The following is a 12,359-nucleotide window of genomic DNA, read 5'->3' on the forward strand; positions in this document are numbered from 1 at the left end:
TGAAGAGCGGCACCGGGGCTCTAGCAGCAGGGGGCAAAGCCGAGAGGCTGCTCTGAGGAGAAGGTGGGTGTCATCACGAACACACGTGCAGAGAACGTTTGAGGAGCGGGACCCAAATAAATAAAAGTCCAAGCTGGCAATTGTTGTTAACTTTAAATAAATTATGCTTGCATGGGATAACTTCTTTTGTGACAGTTTTAAGGGATATTCATTTGTATGTATTCTAGACAAACCCATGGGGTTGGTTCAAACGCTTCATGACAGATAATTAATGATACATCCTAAGAAATTAGGTGTATTTCAGTGAATTCTTGTTAACTTGCCTAAAGCCCTCTGCTTCCTCTCTCGCCTCCTTATTTGTGTTACTAACTTCTCCTTAAAGCCATCAGGCACAATGCTTCAGTAATGACGGGCAATAAAAAGATTGTGAACTACTTTGTGACAAATAATTATCTTAATAGTGTTAAATATGTTCTTTATTCTCGCGTCCAGGAGAGAAGCTTTAAAATGAGACTAAATGGAGTCTCTGAAAAGATTCAAATGGGATACTTTAATTAAAAAAGGCGCGGTAGTGTTACAGACAGAATATTGTTCCGGCAGAAAACAGCTGTGATCTGGCTCTCCTGAGCAAGAAGAGAAGAGAATGGATCTCTCCTCCGGCGCTGTTATATATCCTCTGCTGGTTCCTCCCCGCCAGCCGGCTCACCTCGTCTCCAATGTCCGTTATTGCATTTAAACAGAGGATAGGTTCTTTTCACATTCAATATATGCTTAACACGCCGTTTCTCCTCATATTCTCTTTCATCACTTTTCATTTAACACATTCTAAACGCTGTAATCAATACTCTAAACAATACTTCTCGGCTCGTTTGGTTTCCGGTCATTCCGGATGTTGTCACATGCTACTCTCGTCTGTAAACAATAATGTATTCAAATAAACTGTACTTTCATTTAATATTCAACATGGTAGTATCTCAACATCTATCGTTGTAGTGTTAAATCAGTAGGTTTCGGTTTTCACCACACCACGTCATTTCGCTTCTCAATTCACCTCTTTAGGAATTCGTATATTAGCCACATGCTAAATGCTAACCGTAGATGAAGGATTTTCAGAATAAAAGCTTAACTGCTTGTGCACAAGAATTTCTGGTTTTTCAGTATAAAAGAGCGTTTAAACTGACGGTATGTTTAAGCTACATTATACCATCAAAACATTGATTTTAATTTCTAACAATAGTGTTCTACACACACACAATGTAACTACTGTAACATGCACACTGCTGCTGACACTTTGAAAAGCATCAGTAAGCTGCAGTTTCCCCTGACACTAAACTGCCGAGTCTGGGTTAAAGCCGGGCTTAGTAGGGCGGCTGCTGTTCATCAGCTCTTCCTGCCTCAGCTGAAACTCTGTTATCATTACTGTGGCACACAGCCAGGAGCGCCGCCAGGGATTTTGGGCCCAAAATAGTTTGGGCCCCTGTCAGTCACGGGCCCTTAGAATCGTCCTAACTTTTCACCCCCTTACGGCGCCCCTGCACACAGCTGTCACACAGTCAGAATTATGAAGTGGCTCACATTATTGTGTGTGATCAGATGACCCTCAGTGACGTGAGGAATGCCCCCCCCAACAGGACCCTGCCTCAGTGCTCATGAATATCTCTCATAAAATAAATGTCTATCCCCGGCTCCTGTGAAAAGATCTCCAGTGGCCCCTGGCAGCTTTTAATTCATGAGCCTGACCGTTTTTGCTCACCTTTACAGATCTGCATTATTTTAGCCGTCACTTTGCTTGTAACTGGTCGGCAAGCCAGACACCCGTTGCGCCAAAAGGCACAATTACATTTTAATGGAACTCAGCATTGCTTATTGATCCAGAGTGCAGCAAGTAGATTGGTTGGCCTACGCTGCCACTAATGCAGGGCTCATATAAGTGTGAGTCATGCATACTAGTTTGAGATAGTTAACTTTACGAGGGCCCAGCCTGAATCCCATATTGTCTCACCTGGCTTATGATCTTGAGATATGAGATGTTGTGAAATGACGTGGATAAGAACAAACATTGTGTACTGAACAATGAGGCTGGTTCCCTACTGTACCTTCACTGGGAGCAGAGCCACTCAGGTCATTTCCTACCTTTTCTTTTTCATTCTGTAGTTGCACATGGTGGGTTTCAAACACTAAAACTATATTTTATTCTTAAATTTGCTAGATCTGTGCAGAGTTTTAAAGAGATAGCACAAGAGTTAACCAAGAGCTCATTTGCATCCCTGGACCGGTCAACAAAAGAAAACAGTCAGAGGAGAACCTGAACAAGACCACGCATAAAAAACGTTCATTAATGATGATCAAATTAATGTATTAAATACAAGGCGATAATTTGTGTTGACAGATGTTCAGTTTGAAGATTTTCTCACTTTTACAGCTAAAAGATTAATTTAAATCAAACAACAACAAAGGGAGTTTGTTTTTATCCCACAGAAAAAAATCCAGATATATATATATATATATATATCATATTAATATAGGTAGTAGGGGATCAAAAACAAATGAGTATCCTGTGGCAAGGCTAACTGGACCTCCTAAAAACAACAGTGCTGTATCAGCCTCTCCCTGTATGAGTCAATATGGTGTGTGTGTGTGTGTGTGTGTGTGTGTGTGTGTGTGTGTGTGTGTGTGTGTGTGTGTGTGTGTGTGTGTGTGTGTGTGTGTGTGTGTGTGTGTGTGTGTGTGTGTGTGTGTGTGTGTGTGTGTGTGTGTGTGTGTGTGTGTGTGTGTGTGTGTGTGTGTGTGTGTGTGTGTGTGTGTGTGTGTGTGTGTGTGTGTGTGTGTGTGTGTGTGTGTGTGTGAACATTTTGGGAAATACATTTAAGAGCCTTTTTCCGTCTGTGTGTGTGACTCAAATTCTCGCATATGTTGTTATGCGAGAATTCACGTGTTTTAGTTGGCTTACATGATTCGTTGATTTCAACCTACACAAATATACAAAACTATGTCTCTCCTCTTCCTTAGGTGGCGTGCAGCTTGCTGGTCGTGCTGCTTTATAAAAATCCAAACAGACTGAAAACATTGAGTTTATGAAATGAGGACCCTTTTGTTTTTTAAATGGAAAGAGCATTTCTTTATCAGGGAAGAGCCTCCTGCATCCACGGTAGGCAGAAGGGCTGTGCACAGAGAAAGAAAAGGTCTTTTACATGTATATAGCACATTTCTATTTCTATCTGCTCATTTTGTGACAGCTGTAAATACTTTTTTCTTGCCAATAAAGTTTTCGTGTAAATGTTGTGTGAGGGTGTTTCTGTATCCAGGCGACTGGTGTTGTATAACACAGATTATAAAACGGACAAGTCAAATCAAGCAATCTGATTGGTTCTTAGCCGTGATATACTGAGCGTATACCACGGGTAGAATTGTAAATTACTTTTCACAACAAGTCAGTATCCCTCCGCGTCTGAGAAAAACAGTGTACCGTTGGGCTGAAAAGCAAACTGCCTTTTCATGCTGGAACAAGAAAGCAGCGGAGAAGTAACGGGGCAGAAAAGCCCTCCTTTTTGACGCAGCGGTCCAGACATAGACATCAAACGGCAAAACATATTCAGTGTGCAGTTCCTTTGGCATTAGGGCAGGGATATCTAGATACGTTTGAAGTTTTAACATAATTAATTGTGCTACTTTTAAAGCAAGCAACGATGTTTTCAAATCTGTAATCAAAGAGGTCCGCAAAAACGCTATCGACTAGCATCCGGTTTTCGCTATGAGTTGTCGCATTTTCGAGAGCTCCCGCTTTGGAGGTTATTCCTCACGATTTTTTACATATTTCATCCTCATGACAATATGGATTATGGACTCCTACCTCAACTCATCAATGAGGCAACATCACTTAGAGAAGGAGAGTAATAAAAGCAGGGATAAAATGATCCACAATGACTTTTACCTTCTCAACGGCTGGGAAAGGAAACACCTCGCTTTTGGAAGTGCAAGCATTCATGCATTATTAACTGCAAACCCGACGCGAAAGTACTTACCCCCGTCGGGCAAACTAGACCGAAGAAGTATGATCGTCTTGGTCTTATTGTTAGCGGGAGACATCCATCTGAATCCGGGCCCGGTGCAGACAAGAAGCCAGTCCTGCAGGCAAGAGGAGCTGACATCACAACTAGCAACACAACTAGCATCTCTTCCGCTGCAGCAACAATTACGCGACGACAACAGAGACCGTGGAGACAGCGGAGACCGAGGAATCAACGGAGACTTCGACATTCCCCCGGGGATGCCTCGGCAGACAGACACGCATGAGGCAGTGACGAGAGGAAGTGAACCGAGATCCGAGGGAACAAATATCCGCCATGTTGTTAGCCACCCTGCTAGCATATCAACGGCTAAAGCTACAACGGAGCCTCCCTCCCGCCACCATCCCACCGCTCCAAGCAACACGGCAGGCCGCAAGCCGGTTGCTGTAACGGACAAAGACAAATATCTGCAAGCTGACGACATTGTGCATTTAAGCAACAAAAATGGACTACATATTTTTCATCTGAACACTAACAGCCTGAGACACAAAGGCAGCTATTCATGAACGGTAAGGCAAGCATATTATGCTTTTCTGAGACCAAATTGGACAATTCCATTACAGATTGAAATTGAAGATTATCTTGTAGTGAGAAGGGACAGGAACGTGAATGGAGGTGTCTGCATGTACATACATAAAGACACCAATTTCAAAAACCGTACTGACCTGCATCATGAAAATATTGAATCTGTGTGGGTTGAAATTCTTTTTGACAATGCTAAATCTGTAATAGTCGGGACAATTTATAGACCACCGGAACAGAGTGACTTTTATGATACATTAGATGGGTGTTTGGCTGAGGTGGGGGATGTGGAGACAATTATTATTGGAGACTGGAACACGGATATGCAACGTAAAGACACGTCCGTCTTCAAGTCCTTCAGTAGGATTTGTGATATGCACGGCTTCAGCCAGCTAATCACCCAACCCACCCGGGTATGTGAAACAACACAGACTACCATTGATCTCATTCTGACCTCTGACAAGTCCAAGATCTCCAGTAAAGGGGTTATAGCATGTGGTTTAAGTGATCATTATATGATATTCTGTACCCGCAAAAGGCTAAAACAAAAGGCCGGCTGTCACAAAACAGTCATATCTAGAGACCTCAAAAACTACTCTAGCGAGGCCTTTAACCTAGAACTGGAGAGCCTGGACTGGTCAGATGAGCTCGGTGGTACGCAAGTTGAAGAAACATGGCTTGGTTTCAAAAATAAATTCTCTGCAATACTCAATGATTTGGCCCCCCTAAGAACAACCAGGGTAAAAAATCGCGCAGAGCAGTGGATGCACTCCGGCATACTAACCGCCATGAAAACCAGAGACAAAAAATGCTCTTAGTTTCATAAAAGTCAGTCAATGATTTCCAAAAGCACGAGCAGTGAACTCCTGGCCCACGTGACTGAACTAAAAATTTAAAGAAACAGACTAAGAAATGACGTAAGCTCCATGATCAAAACTGCCCAAAAGAATTTCATCAATGTCAAAACTGAGGAAAACAAAAATAAACCCCGTGAACTTTGTAAATTACTCAATAACCAGCTTTGCTGCAGTAAAAAACTAAAAACGAGATTTTCGAACTTAAACATAAAGACAGATAACAGGCTCATCAAAGACAAACTGGACGTGGCCAAGTACTTGAACATTTTTTTCACAAACATAGCCACAACTCTTGTAAATAAATTACCCTCCCACTCAGGGCTTTTTGGAGTAGATCACATCATGACATACTACAAAAACCTAGGGGTACGCAAAGATGATTTCAGTCTAGCAAGGGTAACATCAGCAGAGGTACTCATTAAACTGAGCGCCCTCCAACCTATCAAGGCCACTGGCCACACAATATCCCCTCCAAATTCCTCAGAGACACAGCAACCGCCATCTCACCAGTCATAGCTCACATAATTAACCTCTCCATAAAACAGGGAAAAGTACCCAAAGACTTCAAAATTGCAAGAGTAACCCCCCTGCACAAAAAGGGCAGCAAATTGGACCCAGGCAACTACCGCCCTGTTTCTATACTTACCTCCATCTCGAAAGTCATGGAAAAAATAGTATATGAACAGGTCGAAAAGTACCTCGCGGACAAGAAACTAATCTATGAATTTCAATCTGGCTTTAGAACATCCCACTCCACTGACACATGCCTTCTTTATTTAAACGACCACATCAAACAAGAGGTGGACGAGGGCAAATACTGCGGCATGGTGATGCTGGACCTGCAAAAGGCTTTCGACAGTGTCAATCACCCCATTCTGATTGACAAGCTAAAAGCAATTGGTTTTGATAAACTATCGGTGAGCTGGATGCAATCCTACCTGGAGGGGAGAGAACAGATGGTGGAGGTAAACGGTACTCTGTCCCCCCCCCTCCCAGTGAGCTGTGGTGTTCCACAAGGAAGCATATTAGGTCCGTTACTGTTCCTAATTTATGCAAATGACATGTCATCAGCATGTGACTGCAACTTGTTCCTGTTCGCGGACGACTCAGCCCTGCTGGTCTCTGGCAGGAGCAGATTGCAGGTTGAAAAAACCCTCAGCTCCGAGCTCGGCAGAATCTGCACCTGGCTCGCCGATAATAAATTATCATTACACCTGGGTAAAACAGAGTCCATTCTCTTCGGTTGGAAACATAATCTCAGCAAATCCGACGACTTCTCAGTTGCAGTGGGTGACATTATTGTCACAAGTAAGAAGGAAATTACATACCTAGGATCTATTCTTGAGGCAAACCTCTCCTGTGACAAAATGGCATCCAATGTAATAAAAAAAGTCAATCAAAGAACTAGATTCCTATACCGGATCTCCTCTCTGGTAAACAAAAACACCCTGAAAACTCTGGCAGGAGCACTCATTCAAGGGTACTATGACTATGCTTGCACGTCATGGTACCATAGCACCTCCAAGGCGCTAAAAATAAAACTTCTAACATCACAAAATAAACTGGTCAGACTACAGCTTGACCTTTCATCTAGAACCCACCTCACCTCTGCCCACTTTGACAACCTAGGATGGCTTAGAGTAGACGACAGAGTACAGCTACTTGCAATGGGCCTGGTCTACAAGATCCAATACACCTCTATGGTACCCATGTACATGTCAAAATTCTTCCCAAAGGTCAAGGAATATCATGATCATAACACCAGAGGGAGCTCCACAAATCATGTAAAACCCAGATTTGGCACAAAAAAAGGGGAATACACGTTTCGCAATTATGCCACATCTAGGTGGAACGCTCTTCCCACTACTGTAAAGGAAAGTAAAACTATACACATACCTTCAAAACCTCTCTTAAAGAGCACCTTCGGGGGAGAGCATTGCAAAACTGGCTCCGGTAATGGTACAAATCTCAACCTGTCGTACAATGGACAGCTTCCCCCCCCATCTATGTATATACTCGCATTTTAGACTCTGTTACTAACTGTATATCTGTAGACTTGGTATGTCTTAAATGTCCGGTTAGGATGTATTAGAACGAAATCTAAAATGAAATTTGTAAGTAAGCCATCTGTATGTAAAAAAACACCTGTATGTAAATTGTAAATAAGCCATCTGTATGTCAAATATGTCTTGTATGTCTTAAATGATATGATGAATTGGAAATGGGGGACCCTGATGTAAACAAGACGAAAGTCTTTCTCTGGTCTGCATCCCCTTAACAATTGTATGTTTTGAGCTGTACTGTACTGTAGGCCTACCCAATATACAAGCTGTTAATAAGCTTTTCAATCAATCAATCAAACCAATCAGATTGCTTGATTTGACTTGTCAGTTTTATAAATATATTTACATTTCTTCCGTTACATTTCTTCCGTTACGAAACAAACTTACAAAGCTTAAAATTGAAACATTTAAGATTAACTTCGACCTCAGGGGGGGTCTTATGGAGGAGTGGATTGAGCAGTGCCTATCTCCAGAAAAAAAAAGCACCTAAACTACGACATGCAGAGCTACGTGAAGAGCAGGTAGACCAACTGGAAAAGTACCACCATTCAAAAGTTTTCTGATGCGGGTCTTGAAACAAAGCAGAGAAATTATGACCGTTAGTGGCCACAGGTGCGAAAGCTCTCTCCAGAGCTACTGGAAGCCCAATCTCGGGGACCGGAGAAAGTGGAGCAATATTCTCGCCACGCCAAGCAACAGCCTCGAACAACCTCAACCTATACAAGTGACCACGTATGCTACGGATGCTGGACAGTTTTTCAGTGGATGCACAATAAACAGCAACATACACATTAATGTAAATAAACAGCCAAATAATGGATCAACGCTCTCTGTCTAATATGTTCGCTTGCTGTTAGTGTTGTTGCATAGCAACCACCTTGCACTATGTTTTGTGCAGAAGGCAACGGAGGGACTATTTTATTTTGAACATCATTATTTACGAATAAAAACTATTTAAATTAGAGTGTATATTTTTCTTTCATATTGCCACACTTGATAACCGTTTTATAAAAGCAATAGCTCACTTCAGGCCGTGGTATATGCTCATTATATCAGAGCTAAGGGGGTTAACCACGCCGCTTAGCTGTGATATAATGAGCATATACCACGGCCTGTCGTGAGCTATTGCTTAAGTAACGCCCACGCTTTGGAGCTGCACAAGAGACAGTTTCCATTGTCTGGGTTCCAGCTTTTTATTTTTCTTTAACATTTATCCATAATTCAGGAAGCTGTTTTTCACTCTTCACACGGTTCAAGGCTGTAAACATTACCCAGGTGTTCAATCAACGCCATATATCTAGCTTTTTCCAAATCCAACTGTGAACTGGAGATAAGGCCTGGATCGTGGTTGTGAAAGGAATTCTCATCCAACGATCGAGCCAGAAATTTTCTTGACAGTTTTGAGGAAACGTGTCTCCTGTGACTTGTAGATACAGAAAGGAATGTGAGCGGAGTGTTAACTCTCTTCATGTTCATCAGATTCAAAGTCGGCACTCAGAAGTGAATTATTATTTCCCTCCTAACAAGTACAGTTTAGGTGTTAAAGCTGTGAATAGTTCTTTAAAGCTTGAGCGCTCTCAGCTACTCCTATCATGGATTACAGCACCTATCTGCCTGCTGCTTTTCTTCCCCCTGGATGCTCATCCTCTTCTTCATCGGGGTCTGCGCTCCCCTTAGCTTCTGGGAGTTCTTCGTCTTCTCAGGACCCCTCCTTATCTTCCTCAACCTGCATGGTGTTCTCGATCTTGTGGTACCCGGGACACATGGAGGTGCCAATGGAGGAGTTGTTCGCCAAATTCACAGCTTCTTCATGCAGAACAAGTTTTTAGGCAACTGGTGCGGTAGAAGGCAATCAAAGCACGCTACAGGTACGGATCTTCACAATCAAGACTTGTGAAGTGAAAAATGTACATTTAACAAAGCTCTGTGACTTAGTCTTAAGGCTGAATCTGTCAGCTTCTACATGGTGGATGTTTGTGCATTCACACTCAGAGAAATGGTGAAGGACAAAGATACAATCTGAAAGGATACGATGAACCTAAGAGTTTAGAAACTTTTGAATAGCAACTCCACAGTGATTATTGTTACATTGTTTATTCATTATCGAGTTCAATAAATGAATGTCAAATAATAATAAAAGGCTATTTCTAACTCCCAGCCATTTATCCTCTTACTTTGACTTGTGTATTATTTAGTCTTTTTATATTCCTTTTATGTGTCTGTAGTGCTTTAGCATCACATTGTTGTCATAGATTCCAACAATAAATGTTAACAGTCCCTTATACAGAGTGTCAGAGGCCCCGCCCTGGCCCCTGTTTTGTAAATTCTGTTTCATTTGTCAACGGTTTTATTTCATCTATCATTTGTACTTTGGCCTGTTCATTGTGTAGTACAGAACGGTCTTCCTATTGATCCTTTAATTGCCTTTTTAGACTGTTGTTCCAAAACAGTCTCTGTCGTTATTTTCCCGTCGTGAAATCTGAGTGTTGGTCGCTCAACCCATTCAATAAAACCAGTCAAACTGGGTCCATTAGCTCTGGGTCAAGGAGAGCTCTCAGTTTACAAGAATGGGTTTGTGTGAGGAGGAAGAAAGAAACATGAAACTTCATAACAATATAAAAATATAGTGGAATACAACTTTTGTGAAGCCGTGCTTTGGTATAATCTTAACATAAAATATGTAGCACAACTTCTCTGTTACTGAAGTAGTCACATCCTATTTGCAGTGTGGCTGATATTTAATCTCAACACCAGATAACGCTCAGGTTTCGCAACAACAGCCACTAGACTGAAGCTTTAACAAGACAAAAAAGAAAACAACAGGAAGGGGAAATGTCCCCCTTTAATTCATTTGGATTCACTAAAGCACGTACAGTGTTTAAATATTTTAAGGGTTTCAAAAGGTAGTTGTATTGCCGATCACCTGAGGTGGTCCACGCAGTTTAGCCTTGCACAGCGGCCACGTTTCAGACTTACATTACTAATTCATTAGCACAGCCCAATGTGTCACACACACACACACACACACACACACACACACACACACACACACACACACACACACACACACACACACACACACACACACACACACACACACACACACACACACACACACACACACACACACACACACACACACACACACACACACACACACACACACACACACACACACACACACACACACACCCATGGGTTTGTCTAGAGTGAAGTGCTGGCAGGAGACACAATCCATGTCAAAACATGTCATGTTCAGGTGACCCAGGGCAGGTGTGTGTCCACACAATGCTGGCAGCAGGCAATGGAAAGACAGGAAAGGAAAGGTGTGTGTGTGTGTGTATGTGTGTGTGTGTGTGTGTGTGTGTGTGTGTGTGTGTGTGTGTGTGTGTGTGTGTATTTTCAGTCGAACAGAAACACTTAAATTCTGCTTTTGAACATATTAAACTACATTCTAAATAGTCACAACATTCAATACAAAATATTTGTATACAATTAGCAAATCTGGTGCTTAAGGCAGCCTCGACCCGTAGGTGATATTAGACATGCATATAAAGTCACACAAGCCCCATAAGCTCCTAAACATACACTACTACAGTACTCAAGTAGTGAGAATAGCTTCAGTCTCTGCAGAACTATAAAGGAACCAGCAGGGGGCAGCACTGGATTGAAGTTTCACTCTCCAACAGACTGTGATACACCATCAGATATACAGTCTGTGTAATACACCATCATATGTACAGTATAGTGTGTAATACACACACCATCAGAAATATAGTACAGTGTGTAGTACACCATCATATGTACAGTGTGTAATACACCCTCATATGTACAGTACAGTGTGTAATATACCCTCACCTGTACAGTGTGTAATACACCATCAGATGTACAGTATGTAATACACCATCATATGTACATTACAGTGTGTAATACACCATCAGATGTACAGTATGTAATACACCATCATATGTACAGTACAGTGTGTAATACACCATCAGATGTACAGTATGTAATACACCACCATATGTACAGTACAGTGTGTAATACACCATCAGAGCTACAGTATGTAATACACCATCAGATGTACAGTATGTAATACACCATCATAATATGTACAGTACAGTGTGTAATACACCATCAGATGTACAGTGTGTAATACACCATCAGATGTACAGTACAGTGTGTAATATACCATCAGATGTAAAGTATGTAATACACCATCATATGTACAGTATATAATACACCATCAGATGTACAGTAAAGTGTGTAATACACCATCAGATGTACAGTACGTAATACACCATCAGATGTACAGTATGTAATACACCATCATATGTACAGTACAGTGTGTAATACACCCTCACATGTACAGTATGTAATACACCATCATATGTACAGTACAGTGTGTAATACACCATCAGATGTACAGTATGTAATACACCATCATATGCACAGTATGTAATACACCATCAGATGTACAGTACAGTGTGTAATACACCATCAGATGTACAGTATGTAATACACCATCAGATGTACAGTATGTAATACACCATCAGATGTATAGTACAGTGTGTAATACACCATCAGATGTAAATTATGTAATACACCATCATATGCACAGTATGTAATACACCATCAGATGTACAGTACAGTGTGTAATACACCGTCAGATGTACAGTAAGTAATACACCATCAGATGTACAGTATGTAAGACACCATCAGCTGTACAGTGTGCAAGGGCGCCGTAAGGGGGTGAAAAGTTAAGATGATTCTAAGGGCCCGTGACTGACAGGGGCCCAAACAATTTTAGAACATTAAGAAAAAAATGTTTAAGTCACCAATGTGATTAT

General features: G+C 41.6%; 1 protein-coding gene across 1 annotated transcript in view; it reads left to right on the forward strand.

The window, feature by feature from the left end:
• The window catches only part of LOC307022237 (proteasome subunit beta type-3-like), a 19,795-nt gene extending 16,518 nt beyond the window's left edge, over positions 1-3,277 (forward strand). The window contains exon 6 of the mRNA XM_079654928.1: positions 3,010-3,277. Within this exon, the coding sequence (XP_079511054.1) occupies positions 3,010-3,078 (69 nt within the window). The 3' untranslated portion in view covers positions 3,079-3,277. The remainder of the gene's footprint in view (positions 1-3,009) is intronic.
• Positions 3,278-12,359: the final 9,082 nt, after the last annotated feature.

The sequence above is a fragment of the Notothenia rossii genome (assembly GCF_949606895.1).
Source record: "Notothenia rossii genome assembly, chromosome: 10".
NCBI lineage: Eukaryota > Metazoa > Chordata > Actinopteri > Perciformes > Nototheniidae > Notothenia > Notothenia rossii.